A 16,754-nucleotide genomic window follows, 5' to 3' on the forward strand; every position below is an offset into this window, starting at 1 on the left:
ATGTATGGTGTGTGTGTGAGAGGTGTGTGGTGTATGTGTGTGTGTAAGATGTGTATGGTGTGTGTGTGGGGTGTGTGTGTGTGTGTGTGTGTGTGTGTGTGTGTGTGTGTGTGATATGTGATGTATATAGTGTGTGTGTATCACACTTTCCAGGGATGGGTAGGAGCTAAGGGGCTCCCTGTCAGCACAGGTCAGCTGTCCCAAGAGGATATAAGGAAGCTACCAGACTTTAAGAAGGGAACTAAGAAACAGAGGCTTAGGAAAGCTGGGGAGCACAGCTCCTAGTGGGAAGTGAGGAAGTTCTAGGAAGGAACTGAGAACAAAGGGAGCGGAGGAGGCAAGTGTCATGGTGACAAGATCTTCAATCCAGAGCATCCTCCTAGACCAAGACTTGCCCAAGAGAATTGTCCCACTTGCAGCAGAGAGGTGTCCCTTAACATGTGATAGGGGCCCAGTAAGGTCAAAAGAGTGTCCTGGCACATGGGTGTGGCTTTTGTTGTAATAACAGACAAAGCAGGCAGCTCTGGGGTGACACTTATCTGGTAGAGGAGGAAAAAAGAGAGCAGCCAGGAAGAGGTGGGGTAGACGCGGAGAGGAAGTGGGGGAAAGGGGTGGAATCGTGTCTTTAGTAGAGAGATGCCCACATGGGCACAGCAGGCCAGAGAGATGGCCAGATGGGCACCTCAGGAGGGCGCATAAGCCGGAGACAGAGATGCATGAGGAGGTGTGGTGGGCTGCAGAAGCCAGAGAGATACTTACAAAGTATATGAGAAGAGAAGGGCCAGTGGAGAGAAGAGGCTACTACAGAGGCGGGCTCTAGAATTTGGAGTCAAATGTAGTGGTGACAGGAAGCAGCAGAAACAAATCATTCACCCGACACCTTAGGAGCGTCAGATCGGCAGCTTGGTTCTGGGAGGCCGAGTTCCTGGGATAGGGACTCAAACATGCCACCTCCCAGGTTCTGGCGCTGGGTGAATGAAGAAAGAAGCATGTGACTGTTCCCAGGTGTGGTTATGAGGGAGAACACATCTGGGTGGAGTCCAGACTAACCTGGACCCTGGGTGTGGGGAGGAGAGAGAAGGAGCACAGAGAGCACCTAGGAGCCAAGGGCGGAGGGCGGAAGGGGAGGGAGGACGACACTGAGGAGGGCTAGGGCACAGTGTGGGCAGGCGGAGTATGCCATCAGGATGACTCTGTAACAGCTGCCAGTGAGTAGTTAGACACTGGTGGCCAGAGTCTGCTTTGCTATGCTTAGCAACACCCCAGTTAGCCTTTTGTCCATTTGAACTCCTTTGAGACCTAACAGAGACCACCCCACTATCCTCTCCCTCCTGCCTTCTTCCCTTCTTTCCCTGTTTTGTGATCCTTCAAAGGATACACTTTACCTTTGGAAACCCTGTGACCTTTCACCTCAACCTAAAAGGCAGGTTAATATGCTCAACGATGGTAGCTGCCATCAGAGACAAAAATGTCAACGGCGACAGGCCTTGGTCCCTCCCTGTTCCCTGCTCCAGCACTGCCACAGCTCTCCTCCATGCAGGCCCAGTAATGGCTCTCTCTACACAGGAGAAGACAACACAGCAGTGCACACGTCTGTGCAAGTGAGGCTTAGAAAACACCACAGCGCAGAAGGCAATGACCCTGCACCTCTAGTGCAGAAAGAGGTGGGAATCCAAAAACAGCCATCGACCCTGAGCAGGAAGCTGGCCACTCTCTGTGAGCCTCAACTTCCTGTTCCGCAACCTGAGAGAACAAAGCCGGACAGCACAGGGGACTGACATAAAGGCAGTGCCCACATCACAGGGCAGAGGCAACTGCTATCCTGATGTCTGTCATTTCTAGGAGCTGAAATCTCAGAGGAAAGCAAACAGAGTCCTCTCCAGGGTCCCCACCACACTTCCAAAGGGGTTTTAGGTTCCAAATTCCTAGGAAGAAGCATTCGGTTGGCCACAGTCCCTCCTGCCCTGGGCCTCCCCAACTGGACAGATGATGGCAGGGACAAGGCCAGCAGATTACATCACTAAGTAGGCAGGCACCTGGCTGCCAGGCCAGAGCCAGCAGCCAGAGCCTGGCTTCCGTGCAGCAGCACAGCCACTCTTGGCAATCTCCCGGACAGAACTTATCTGAACTAAAACCTATTATCTTTAATGTAACTCTTCGGAAAAACACCAGGGAAGGCAGCCCAACAGTCACTTCCGGAACTAACTTCTGGATCCTTCAGATCTTGCTGGAACCAGTAGGGTGACGGACCAAGAGCAGGAAGAAAATGCTTAACACTAAAAATGACAGGACGCTAAGGATTCATTTCCTTGCTGAGTTCTTCAAGCAATGCCGGAAGTGCCAGCCCTGATTGTCCATCCCAGAGGCTCAAAGACCAAGACTATCAAGAGTCGGGTCTCACCCAACCTGCTCTCTGCTCTCTCCTCCCCTCCCCTCCCCTCCCCTCCCTTCCCCTCCCCTCCCCTCCCCTCTCCTCTCCTCTCCTCTCTCTCACCAGGGCTAGCCTGACTCCCACAGAACCTGAAACAAAGGAGGCCCCCACAAGACAGATGCAGGAGAGATCAGGTAGGGTCACAGGGTCAGGGTTTTCCCAGTTTTTCCTAGGGCAGTGGTTCTCAACCCGTGGGCCACAACCCCTTTGGCAAACCTCTATCTCCGAAAATATTTACATTGCAATTCCTAACAGTAGCAAGATTGGCCTTATGAAGTTCCTACTTCAAAAACAGTTTTATGGCTGGACTCACCACAACATGAGGAACTGTCAAAGGGCTGCAGCATCAGGAAGGCTGAGAGCCACTGCTCTAGGGTCTCAGAGAACCTCCCTCCCAGGCATTCTAAACCAGAAAACAGAACAGAACCAAGGGGTGGTGGGCCTCCCAGCCTCCACTGCACCTGCCTGGCTCAGTTCCAGCATAAACGGGATGGGGTGAAGCCATCATGACCAGCAAGTGAGGACCTTCAGTGAACACAGCCAGTCCAGCCCCACCTCTGACAGTACCTAGCTTGGGCACCCAGCCACTCCTTAACATACAGACTTGCTCCCATGTCGGATACACAGCCCTAGCATCTACCACTTAAACCTCCTCCAGCCCCAGGTCTAGCCTTGTGCTAACCACAGGCTGTCCCTGTAAGAGGGAAGGACACTTGTCCAACTGAGAGAAGCTGATGGGTGAGCCTGATGTGGAGTTGAGCCACAAGGGCTGACGAGTAGAGACCTGGTCAACTGCACTCAGAATGAGCACCCAGCACACAGCACTGAACATGGTGGTATAGCGCCTCAGGGTTGTAGCCTGCTGATGACAGAGCAAAGACATACCCAGCCTGCCGAGTTCCATCGGACCACAGCTTTATCCTCCAGGGGTGCAAATGCTGTGTCTTTGCAAACAAAATGAAAGATGCACCCAGGGAGAGGCTGGCACCTTCCTGGGACATTCTGGGTTGGTTCCTTCTAGCACTGGTAGTCAGACAATGCTAACAGCATCAACTCAGCATGAGGGGACACTACAATGGCCTGCTAGCCTGCTGGGCACTTTCACTCCCATCTTCTATCTCTCTCCCCTATCTCTCTCTCTCTCTCTCCCCTCTTTCTCTCCCTTCTTTCTCTTCCCTGTCTTTCTCTCCTCTTCTCTCCTCTCTCTCTCTCTCTCTCTCTCTCTCTCTCTCTCTCTCTCTCTCTCCTCTCCTATCTCTCCTCTCTCTCTCCCCTCTTTCTCTCCCTTCTTTCTCTTCCCTGTCTTTCTCTCCTCTTTCTTTCCCCTGTCTCGCGCTCTCTCTCTCTCTATCCCGTCTCTCCCCTCTCTCTCCTCTCTTTCCTCTTTGTCCTCTCTCCTCTCTCTCTCCCCTCCCTCTCCTGTCTCTCCTCTCCCTCTCCCCTGTCTCGCTCGCTCTCTATCCTGTCTCTCCCCTCTCTCTCCTCTCTTTCCTCTTTGTCCTCTCTCCTCTCTCTTCCTCGCTCTCCCCCACCCCTCTCTCCCTCTCTCACAGTCTCACACAGCATGCACAGTCTAGAGGCACTGGGTTAGGTGTCCATTCACACAGCAGGGACGCAGAGAAGCCCAGTCCACCCAGCCCACCCAAAGCAGCACCCAGCTCCTGTAGGGCAGAGCATGAGGCTGGACCCTACCCCTCAGCTACAGGGTCTCCACCACAGGGTCACCTCCAGCCCCAGTACCCCACCCTATGACTCAAGGTCCAAGTCCAGCATCCACTCCCATTTCCCATAAGCATATGTTGAGACGATGCCAGGGAGACAAGAACAGAGGCCAAGGTGAACGAAAAGACCCTGGTGAAGCCCCCACATGCAGCGGGCACACGGCACTCACTGCAGGGCCAGAGCTGCCCAGTGAAACTGCTGATGATGACAAGGGACTCTTCTTTATAAACAGCCTGACCACACAGTTGGCCGATAGAGTGATGGGAGTTAATCCAGATTTATGTGCCTTACATCATGCATTCCACCAGAGCAAATTAAAATCAAAATGAAATTACATGATATTATACACTGAGCACTCCAGGGCTGAACTGCTGAACAGAGTGTGGGTTTGGTTAGAGTGCTCCCATCTTCTTCTCTATATGGTTATTCCTGGTGTGTGCGTGCGTGTATGCGTGTGCATGTATGCGTGTATGCATGTGTGTATGTGTGTATGCGTGTGCATACGCGTGTGTTCCGGTTTTCCCGTCTCGTTCTCTATACAGTTACTCAATGCCTGGTGCATGCATGGATGGGTGTGTTCATGTTCCGGCACTCTCCAACATCTAGGCCATCAGCCCCTCCTTCCCAGAATGTTGTGGCAAACTCATCTCAACGACTTCCAGGAAAACCAGGAGAGAATCCCAGACAGACCTATCAGACAGAGAAGCCACTCACAGGACAGGACACCACCAAGGCACCATCTAAACAGAGGGAAATGCATGATATTGCATGAGCCTCCCTGCACCTGCCAGGACCACCGTGCGGCAGAGACCTTGCTCTACACTGCTTGGCCTTGGCAGCTTTCTGGAGCCTTGGTGCAAACCCCCATGACCCCTTCATTCTTGCACCTCACATTCCTGACAAACCCACAGCATCACATGCCTGACAGCTAGATGCCTGGTCCTTCCTGCTCCTCCAGTCAGAGCTGCAGTAACCGAAAGAGTCTCTCAAAAGGAGACAGACGCAAGGACAGATGAGGCCAGTGGCTCCCAGAAAGCCCCCGTCCTGAGCACTAACCTGACCTTTGAACACCACAGAGGAGCCCCTTGAGGAGCAGACTGCTCAGTGTTTATAACTGAAAAGTTTGTTCTCCTGTTCACATCCAGGACTCATGGCCATTTCCTCAGACACCCAGCCCCTGAGGATGGTCCTCAAGGGAGTCAGAAAAATGCCTGTCTCTGCCGCTTCTCAGCAGCCGGCTGAAGCAGCTTGTTAGAGGCCACACCAACTGTAAGGGAAGGGCAGGCAGCGTGGGGACTTTAGGAGACAAGCTAAGGTCTGCACCTCAACTCTCAGTCCCCCACCCAAAAGACATTACAGTCATGATCCTATCTAAAAGAAAGTAACAGGGGGCTGGAGGCATGGCTCAATTGGTAAGGAACTTCGCTAACGTGAATAAAGCCAAGTTTGATCCCCACCACTGCAAAAACCAACGATAATGAACACTCTGACCCCAGGCACCCACAGGGGCAGGAAGATCAGAAATTCAAGGTCACCCTTAGCTACATACAAAGTTCAAGGCTAACCTGAACTACATGAGACTTGTCCTACAGGAGGCAGAAGCAGGCAGATTTCTGTGAGTTCAAGACCAACCTAGGCTGTTACACAGAGAAACCCCAGGTGCAGGGAGCAAACGAAAAATGAGTTGCCAATGTTTCCGGTGGTACCTAACCCTGTCACTCCATACCCATGCTCACCAGGAGGCCAATGAGGCCCAGCCTCCTGGGCTTTTGCATCTGCAACTGCCTGGCCTCTGGTTCCTTTCCCTCACTAGGGGGTGGCCTGGCACACACAGCTTTCATGACATCCTCTAGATTCAGGCTTGGGTGGTTCCCCCCGAACTGAGAGGGAGGATCCACTCTCCCATTCCACCCAGCCACACAAACCTGGCTTCGGTAGGCTCCCATCTGTGACACAGAGTTGGCAGATGGCCAGTCTGTGCAAGCGCGTGTCATGCCCACTCACCTTCCCGAAGTCTCGGACATCAAAGAGGTCGAAAGGGTCAAACAGCTCACTGTTCCTTAGTCCAAATTTGTCGTGGCAGACTTTGAGGAAGGTGCGAATATTCTTCAGACACAGGAACTAGAGAGAGAGAGAGAGAGAGAGAGAGAGAGAGAGAGAGAGAGAGAGGGGGAAGCATTAGTAAGAGACTGATTACAGAAAATGTCAATCACATCTGTCAAAAGCTCCTGCCTTGGAGTGACCATGCAGAGGGACTAAGCAGTTTCACAGAAGACATCCCCATTACAGGCTGAGGAGGAAGGCTGGAGCTCAGAACCACCGCAGCCTCCAGGCTCCCCCAGTGGGCGGAATATTCCATTTGCGTTGGTCGGAGGGTGGGACACCAAATCAAAGGCAGCAAACACACCCTGCCCTGGTGCATCCTATGCATCCCAATGCTGACAGTCATGGCAGCAAAGAAACATGCTGGCCTAGAGTCAGCAAGCCTGACAGAGCACATGTGGCCATCACGCTCACATGATGTACACACTCCTTAAACCCATGTGACACATCTCTCTCTTCACAGGAACCAAAACCAGCAACCATGCTGTGTCCCCTGACCACTAGGACCTTGGAAAGGAGCTGTGCTGGACACAGCAGGAGACTGTGGGAATGAAAGGCTGTAACACCCAAACCAACAGCTCAGCACCACCTCCCCCTGACTTGTGTCTGGCGTCAACGAGATAGCCAACTTCTAGTCCCTGTGGAGATTCAGGTATAAAGAAACTGACAGGAGAGACTGGAGAGAAGGCTCAGCAGTCGAGAGCAGGTGCTGCTCTTTAAAGAGGACCTGGCTGAGGTTCCCAGCACCCACCACAAGTTCACACAGCCTGTAACTCTAGTTCCAAACGGAACCCAGCTCCCTCTTCTGGCCTCTGCGGGAACTGCATGCACACATACACATAAATAGGCACACATACACGTATTAATTAATTACACCTTAAAACAAGGAAACGACTTTTAAATTTTAAAGCAGACAGGAAGGAGGGAGGAGGCTCCAGCATGGGCTTTAGAACTGGTTTAAATCTTGTCTGCTCATAGTAAGGAGAGAGATGACCAACAGTGGTCCATGCTCCTGAGGTGCTTGCTAGGCAAGTATTGTCCTCTTGGAGTAGGCAGGGGGCAAACAGTATGTGGAAGTCACTCAGTACCCAACATGGCTGAGCAGAGCATTCAAGAGGCAAGGACCCAGCACCCAGAGCCCAGTACAACTCAGGATTTTAGGCCAATCAATACCCACCCCTATGGCCAAACCCTAGCTCATCAGCAGTGTAGACAAATGAACAGATTCAGATGCGACAGGCCAGAATCACAAACAGCATAAACCCCAGCTAAGCTCAGGGGGACAGAAGCCCCAGTCCTATGCCACCACCTCTCCTGAGAGGATACAGGGTCCCTCACTACCTCTGCCATGGGCCACACATGCTCTCTACCTCTGTCTCTCTCAGGTTGTGTGTGTGTGTGTGTCCATGTATGTGTGTGTGTGTCTGTGTGTGTGTGTCTGTGTGTGTGTGATGTGTGTGTATGTGTATGTGTGTATATGTGTGTGTCTGTGCATGTGTGTGTATATGTGTGTTTATGTGTGTGTATATGTGTGTATGTGTATGTGTATGTGTATATGTGTGTGTATGTGTATGTGTATATGTGTGTATGTGTGTGTGTGTGGGTGTGGGCGCACACATGCACATGCTCACACACATGCTCGAGCAAACTCACGCACACACGTGCGCCTGTCTGTCCATCTCCGTCTCACTCCGATTTCCTCTAAACAACATTTAGGATGAACCATGCACACATTATGCCTCACCCCTAAACACCTGAGCACACATTTCCTGGAACAATGACATCATCACACATGTGCACAGCACAGTCAAGAAATTAGCACAGATGCCACCCAGTCTGCGCATTACATTACATAAAAGACACCCAGAATGGCCTTTATGGTAAACAAAAAGGAAAGGATGTAAGGGGGAGGGGGAAATCTGGCTATCGAGGGAGGAGGGGGAAGGAGGAATCCAGCTGAGTCCAACCCAGGACCATAGAATATTGCTGCCACTTCTCTTTACTTTCCACTAAACCAGAACTGAAATGTCCTTTATACACTCTGTCCCATCCAGTCTATGTCACTAGATCCAAGTACCCAACAAGCATGTGAAATGCTAAGCATGGCTGAGAAGCACCGATACAGAACACATGGGTACAAAGTGTTCCTCCTCTCCGTCCTCTACAACCTGACGGCTCTGAAGAGCACCCATCCTGTGAAGGCCCTACAGTCTAGATCCAGCACAGAGAGCATTAAGGGAAAAGGGCCTGTGTGAGTGGTGACAGCCTGGGAAAAAGCCACCCACTGCTGGGAAAACGCACACACTGCTACACCATAAATGCTTAAAGCACCAAGCTGGATGCTTGGAAATTAGAGGGTAGAACTAGATAGAGTGGCCCTAGGAGGTTGTGGAAGGACGATGTGTTCCGGGCTAGCCTAGGCTACCTAGCAAGACCCTGTCTCAAAACAAAGAAAGAATGAATAAAAGGAAATGGTCAAGATGATACATGCTAACATATCTCAATTAAAAGACTCAAAAAGACAAGCATGGAGACGGTGCGACCCACAGGCAGAAGACCACCAGATTGTGAAGGCTGCTGTACTCCCAACAGCAGCTGAAGAGAGGCCTGAGGTTCAGCCTCCCCGTAGAACGCCATCGCAGCCAGCCTCTGGCCTCCACCAGCAAGAGGGCACACTTCTGCTCCTGCAAGCCACAATTCAGCAGACACACACACTTAAGCAGAAACCAACAGTGTGCACACACACACACCAGCCTGGAAACTGGGGCGAGGGGAGGCTCTGCCCTGGAGAGCCCCCGGCGCCACCTCCTGCCTCCCCTGCCCTGTGGAGTACTGAGCTTCCAGCCTGGCTCAACTATTTTTGCCCAAGGCTCCTCTCTAATTTCCACTAAGCATTTATTTTGATTCCTCCCTGGCCTCCCATTTTGGAGTTAATTACACAGGTCCCGACCATAATGATGGCCAGCGAGGCCAGGCTCCATTCCGGGGCTCAGCATAGGCCAGTATCCCTTGTCCAGTGGTCCAGTCTCAGCCTGCACCCACCCCACCACCACTCCCACCAGTGACCACTTGGGCAGCCTAACCTTCAAGAGCTCCGCCCCTGGAAAACAGCCACACAGGCAGAGACTGGCTTCATGGACAGGGACAAAGGTCCTGGACAGTGACATGAGTATCTACCAGGAAGCAGCACGCACACCACCTTGCTTCCCGCCCTTTGTGAGAGCATCCCATAATCTATCCATTCTGTGTCCTCATTCATTGCCATAGTCCTGTGAGCCATCTTATCTTACTTACACAAAAGGAAACCAAGGCAGTAAATGAGCTCAGAACTTTGGCACACAAGCTGACAGCATCAAGAGCCACAAAGGAGCCCATTATCTGCTTCAGAACAGAGGGGCACTAGAGATGAAACGGTTCCGTGGAGCACAGGGTCACCCGCTGCCCATGACTACCAACAACACACTTAATTCCCTCTCTCACTATACAATTAGGGAAACCGAGGCTCAGGGAGGCAGGGGTGGAGGGAGGCAGAATACCTAGCAGAGAAAGACAAACCCACAGCTGTTATCAGCCTCTCCCCTTCCTGTGGAGGCGGGGCTTCCCTGGAGGCGGGGCTTCCCTGGAGGCGGGGCAGCAGGCACTGTTGGTGCATCTCAGATTCCTTCTTCCCTGAACTTCCCCAGCACCAGGAGGGCATGAGGTCAAGACCCTGCCAGTAGGAGCCACTCGCTCCCATACTATAGAGACTGGCTCAAATTCTAGACAGTCCTGAGGCTGTGGATGAGAGAGAGCGGCCTGAGGCTGCCACAAGCCTGTCTCAGCACGGTGGACCTCTAGAGTAAAGTTGAGTGAGGTGCCGGCACATGACAGCACCGAACACCTGGTTGCTGGCCCATCCTTGTTGCATCAGGGGTATACGCCATTTTCTCACTCATCTGGCTTAGCCTTCTGGGCCTCCATAGGACAGCCAGGGGCCTCAAGGCGTCCTGAGGCAACACTCAAGCTCAGGGCAATTCTGGTGCGTGTCCACGTGAGTAATAGGGCTGGCTCTCCAAGGGTTGGCATGTAGCAGGCCACTCTGTTTGTTTAAAACACTAGAGAGGACACAGGCCAGCAACTCCTATGGTCCTTGACTCTCCCTGGGTTCCACTTCTCGGTCAAACAACCCTACTTAGTGTGGCCTTGGTAGTGGGAGACCCAGAGTAGACTGTGCTGGAAACAGCAGCAGCAACTCACTGTCTACCAGTTCCCCGAGGATCTAATCAGGCTGAAATCACACTGGCCACAGGACAGCCTCCAAGCCCAGCTACCCGCACATCTCCCCATCGGGACAAGAACGGGGTGGGGGAGGGGGCATTCCCTGTCATCTGCCATTCAGCTATAGCATGGACGGGGGCACACACCTGAGCCGTCAGGAGGCCTAACAGCACAGAGGGGAGCTTTTGGTCCAGCCCAAGTGGTCCCACACAGCCACGTCTCTGTGGGGCTTTGAAACCACCTGGCCATGGTAAAACAGCTCCCCAGTCAAGGAGAGACCCATCAGGAGAGACAGCCTTTGGCTGTGGAGACACCAACTTTGTAGGGCATCTGGATACTGCCGGAATGAGGGGGCCAGTCAGGCCTGCCGCTCTAAAAAGCACATGAATGTTCCATGCTCAGCTGAGGTGTGGACATAAAGTAGAACCAGACCAGGGGTTATCATCCTCCTCAGGCCGCCCAGTTAGCTACGGTCATGCTTTGTTTCAACACACTGCCAACTTGACACACTCGAAAATCACCTGGAGATAGGAGTCTCCGTCTCCAAAGGGATCGTCACATGGGCCAAGCCTAAGAGCATCGGAAAACGTAGATATTTACACTACTATTCCCAGCGGTAGCAAAAGTTACAGTTATGAAGTAGCAACAAAATTTAATGTTATGTAGGGGGTCACCACAATGAGGAGCTGTAGTAAAGGATCGCAGCAGTAGAGAGGTTGAGAACCACAGGTTTAGATCAAGTTAGCCTCTCTGTGGGAAAGTATCTTGATTAAGTTAATTGAGGTAGGAAGACCCAACCCACTGTGCACGCCAGCCACTGGTCTGGGGACTTGGACTCTTAAGAACAGAGAAATCTAAGAAGTAGCACAAGCATTAATTTCTCTCTGCTCTTGACTGTGAGTTTGACGAAGTAGCTGCTTCAAGTTCCGTTGCCCTGACTTCCCACAACAGAGATTGTGAGAAATCAACTCTTTCTCCCTCGCCTGCTCTTGCTATCACAGTGACAGAAATGTAAGTCAGAACACTGGCCCTCAGCCTGGAGTGTGCAGTTTGAACTCAGGGTGATTCCAGCACTGACCACTGGGGACAAAGGCGGATCTTGGGTCTCTGCCCTAAACTCTTGCCATCACACATCTGTAAGATCTGGATCCCAGTGCACAGACCATCCCTGTGTCCTATACGCCAACCAGCTTGAGCAGTCCGTTCATGGGCAGCCCAGGGCCAGGGCTCGCAGCACGGCAGCGGCATAGTCCTGCCTCACTAAGGATGAGGGTAGCTCTGTGCTTCCCAGGACGGCTGGTCTCCAGGACGTCTCTGCCTGTCAGCCCACCCACCCTAAGAGGCCATGAAAGGATAGCAGGATGCCCAGGACTACCCTCTGTCTACCACAGACGTGGCTCCTAGCTCTGGAGCCACATCTCTGAAAAAAGGGTCCAGCCCAGAGCTCCAGGCCCTTCCAACTCTGACCTCTGGGAATCTCCATGGCTGACTCATGACAGTCACAAAGGCCCCACTGTACAAGGTTTTCCAGAACTCCAGGCACTACGCCAGAGCCCTACCGAGCTGCTCACAGCAGCCCCAAGTCACTACAGCGATAAAGAAACCCAGGTTCCAAGTCCCCCTCCTGGCCGGTCAGAGCTCACTAGCCAGGAATCACCCAGCCGGGGCAGACCTAAGACTTTCGATCTCCAAAGCCAGACAGCGATAACCGTTAAGCTACCCTGTGCAGGTTTCAGGACGGAAGGACAACAAGACGTTTTTAAAGAAGCCAGTCTTTTTGGGAAAATTCAGTCTTCAGCAGGTACGGGGAGGTACTAAGAGCCCAGCCATTGCCCAGCATCCCTATACTGACCCGGACCCAGTACCTGCAGTACAGAGAGCGGCTTTAGAGCATTTTGCATAACCAACTGATAGGTGTATGCCATTCGCAGTCAGAGCCCCGAGGCCTTCATACACCTGCAATCCTTCCTGATAAGGGGGTTTCTGCGTTCGTCCCCATTGGCAGATGCACAAACTTTAGACGTGAGGAGCAAAGTGACTTGAGGTCTAAACCCAGGGCTGTCCCTTCCCTAGAGCCAGCTAAACCCAGGGCTGGGAAGGTAGAGACTCACTCTCCTACATCTTCACCTCCTCACTTGGGAATCGTCACCAACAGAACTCTCACCTCCCACTTTTACCTCCTTGTCCCACCTTTCCGAATACCCCTCTCCCCGCCCCCAGGCCACCAGGATTCAGCCACATTCTGGCACAGACCTATAGCAGGTATGCCTGGGGTTAATAGACTGGACTAACCAGTGTGGTGGAAGCCTGCTCCCACTTGACAGCCACTTGTCCTCCTCAGGGCTCAGTTTTCTAATCTGTAAAATGAACACAAATTCTGCCCTCTCCACAGTACTGGACCACTTGCTTTAGGATAAACAACAGCTGACACAGGCTACCTTCTGAGGAGGTGAAGAAGGGCCCTGGGCCATGGTGCCTTATCAGAGCCTTGAAAGCTGTACCTAAGACTGATACTAGGCCACACCTGGAGTGGACCAGGAACCTTCCTTGCCACCCACCATCCACCCTAGTGATGGTAGCCTGGCACCTGTACCAGGTTCTACCAACTCTTGCCTCCAGAAAGCAGCTGCACAGGGCATCGAGGGCATGGAGTCTCTAGCTAGAGACTCTGGGGGCAGCAGATTCAAAGTCTCTGCTCACAAGCAGTCACCCTAAGACCTACTCCCCATGTTTCCTTGGTGCACTCAAGGGTCTGCCAGAGACCAGCCTCACCCATCACAGGCCCAGGAGAACTAGGAAGGCCACACCCAGGAAAGGAGGCACACAGTTCCCCACCCCCACAGAGAACAGCTCTGTTTCAAAGCCTTAAGGGCTGGGAGAAATGGGGATCTCACAAGCAACTGCCCTGCTCTGTAGAAAGGCTTGGGAGAATACCAGTGCCCACTGGCGGTCCTTGCAAAATATTTCAACAAGTGGAGATAAGACAGGTCTGCCTGCGTTGTCTCCGCTTCTGGCTGGCATGAGCCTGCGCCTTCCTGAGGCCTTGGGTCCCGCCGATCAGAGCCGACTCGCAGCTAGGGATGACTTTGATCAATAAAAAATGGGGAAATGAATTAATGTCTTGCTTTATTTATGCCATGCTCGTCCCAAGGCCATTTAAAGCAGTGTCATTACGATTTAATAGGTTAGTTTGCTGAAATGGATCAAATTTGGGGCTCCTGGAGTGGATAAACAGGAGATCCTGGGTGACAAGCGGCACAGACAGTCCCCAGGGCACACACCGAGGCCACTTGCTTCCTCTATGTCCCTGGATAATACCCAGCCCACTGCAGGGGCTTGAGAGCTGGTAAACAACCGCCCATGTCCTCCAACTGCAGGCACAACAGCCTTGCATCATCCCAACAAAGGGGAATATAGCCACCCTAGCATCAGAGGTGCAGAGAGACAGACAGAGAGACAGACAGAGAGACAGACAGAGAGAGCTGTTGCTACTAAGGAATAACCGGATTTTGGAAACAGCTTGGCTAAAAACAGCCAGGCAGGTGGAATTGGGGACTAGCCATGACACACCTGCCTTACTTCTCTGTCTCTGTCTGTCTGTCTGTCTGTCTGTCTGTCTGTCTCTCTCTCTCTCTCTCTCTCTCTCACACACACACACACACACACACACACACAACCTCCGCATTGGAGGGTTGATTGACCTCAGATGCCAACAGGCTAGGACAGACTGGAACAGGGCTGCCCAACACCATCCCACGGTCACCCACAGCACCGCATGACACTTTCCAGGCTGTGCCCTGGACCATCATGACACCACCAGGTCCTGGTGGTGAGACAGTTGAGATGGTGTGATGTCAGACTCCCTGGGAAGAGTCCCAGCCAAGCCATCCACTGCTGTCAGTGAGCACACTGCGGAGAAGACACGGAGGGGGTGATCTGAGGAGCACAGGGATTTGATTATGTCTGGATGGTTTAACATGAATACTTCCTGCATGCTTCCTCAGCTGCACATACCTCGTCAGAAGAAGTGCCAGCAGCTGGGGATGAGCCTGCTGCCTCCAGGCAGGGGATGGCCAAGTTTCTCCCATACAGGGTTGGAAGGCGGAATGGCCCCATGAGAACTGAGAGGAAGCAATATTTTCTTTGCACCCCAGATCTGCCAAGGGTGGGCCTTGCTACCACCATTACCCCTCTTAGGATCTGCACGTCCTCAGTGGAGGGAGTCCACCGGCCAGGAGCAGGCAGAACACAAGAGATGAGGAGCAGAAAGGACAAGGCTAAATGTACCATTCCTCAAGGTGCGCAGGCCGCAGCGTCATTCGGAATCAGCACTGAAGTGCCAGGTGGCATTTCCACCTTCTCCAACAACAAACAGCACCAGATGACTGCCAGGCTGGGCCAGGCATTTTGCCAGGCCTATTATACCACTGTGGAGCTCCTTCCCTCAAACGTACCCTTGACCTGATACAGAAACAGTCGGGCGTCAAGATGGCGTCAGAAAAGCACCAGAATCACTGGCTACACTAGAAGAGTTGACTCCTACGAGCCACAGCCTCTGTTGCACAGGACAGTGGTCCCTGCAAAGGCCAAGCCTGCACCCCTCCTGCATTACCTTGGGAGTAATAATCTAGATGACCCAGAAAGGAAACCAACGTGGGGTTCAAAACCAGGGAGTCCTCCAAGCCAGCCCTGTGCAAACAATGCCTCCAGACCCTTCTGGAGACGCTGTTCTTTCCCCTAAGTGCCTGGGCTCTGACCGCCCTCCTGCCGCACCCCTCATAAGAGGCCATGCGTGCTTCGGGCAGGGACGCTCTCACACGCTCCGGAAGTCATACCCGGCCTTCCGTCCCCTACTTCCCAACCTCTTCCCTCCAGGTTTGCCTCCACCTTCCACAGAGGTGTGGGCACCTCTGTTGCCTGCTCAGCCTCCACAGGGGGCTGTGAAACCGGAAGAGACTGCTGAGGGCACTGGACACTTAATTGGAACTTGACTAGATTCTGAAGCACTGCAGGGTGTTACGGCACATGTCCAGGCTTGTCTGGAAGGTGCTTCTAGGGAGGATGGAGGGGGAAGACACACGCCCCAAATGTAGGCAGTGCCACCCCATAGGCTAGGGTTAGGACGGAATACAGGTCAAGGAGGAAGCCACCAGCACATGGTATTCACTCTTTCTCCCTCTCCTTCTCCCTCCTGCTGGCCGAGAAGCAAACTACATACTCAATACTACAACCCTCTTCTCACAATTACAGACCTGAGAGCTAAAAAAAAAAAAAAAAAAAAAAATCCTTCTCCGTTAAATTGGGCCTGGTATTGTGTCACAGCGAGCAGAAACTAGCTAAGCCCTGCAATACGAATTTGACAAGTCTATGATCCAAGCCAAGACCCCAAACCCTAACCCAGCCCTCAAATCCCAGGGCCTCCCAAAAGGAGGACAGAAATGAAGCCTGTTTATAACCCTTGGACCCAAAAGACCCTACAGGCACAGGCATTCCATTGACAAAGGCTCCCCTTTTGATTCGGAGCACTGTGGGATTCCCCCAAGCTATTGTCAGCAGGGACTGAACCTAAGAAACCAGATTCTGTCATCGCAGCCATATGAGTCCATTTGCATCCAGAGCCCAAGTCGTTTGGAGCAGTTTCCAGAGCTGGTGGGATGGAGCCTTTTACAGAAGAAACTGGCTGGTGGCTAAGCAGGTGGTCCACTCATCCAGAGATAAGGGGAGTTTGGCCCAACCTTCGAAGTACCTGGAAACAGAGCGACCCAGGAAAGCACTCAGCCAGAACTGGAGAGATCAGGTGGGCAGACAGGGAGACTCTGTGCTTGGCTCTGAGACCCTATCAATACACAGACACTAAACTGCAGCCTAAGCTCAGAAGACATAGCCTGAATCCAGCAGAGGTGGCTCCAAGAGAATAAATGGTCTCTCTGCCCAGCCACCCTCTCCTCCCGCCCTCTGTGTAGCTAATGGCCTGTTTGAGCCTCAGGGATAAGAGTGGCCCACAGTATCAAAACTTCAAGGTCAGGGTTTTCAAAAGCAAAGGTTTTCTATAAAGCTAGCAGGAAATTGCTTTTCTAGTATCGCCTTGTATAACCATTTTCCTTAAGCCGGCTCAAAATGCCACCTGAGGGTTCAAATCCCACTCTCTGTTGCCCAACTCTCCCAGGCAGGCAAGACTCTGAGAGATTAGCCCAGATGCTGTCTCGCCACGTCCTCACTAACTCTCCCACCTCCCTCACCC

The 16,754-nt window shown here is 52.6% G+C and overlaps 1 protein-coding gene across 4 annotated transcripts in view; it reads right to left on the reverse strand.

Moving 5' to 3' along the window:
- Positions 1 to 16,754, reverse strand: part of Vav2 (vav guanine nucleotide exchange factor 2) — a 169,509-nt gene that overhangs the window by 121,930 nt on the left and 30,825 nt on the right. For all 4 annotated transcript variants that reach the window (XR_015682807.1, XR_015682808.1, NM_001106563.2 and 1 more), the window contains 1 exon segment: positions 6,158 to 6,274. Coding sequence is in view for 2 of the 4 variants with exons in the window: in NM_001106563.2 (NP_001100033.2) it covers positions 6,158 to 6,274 (117 nt within the window). In the remaining 2 variants the exon portion in view is untranslated.

The sequence above is a fragment of the Rattus norvegicus genome, chromosome 3 (genome assembly GCF_021556685.1).
Source record: "Rattus norvegicus strain SHRSP/BbbUtx chromosome 3, alternate assembly SHRSP_T2T, whole genome shotgun sequence".
Lineage (NCBI taxonomy): Eukaryota > Metazoa > Chordata > Mammalia > Rodentia > Muridae > Rattus > Rattus norvegicus.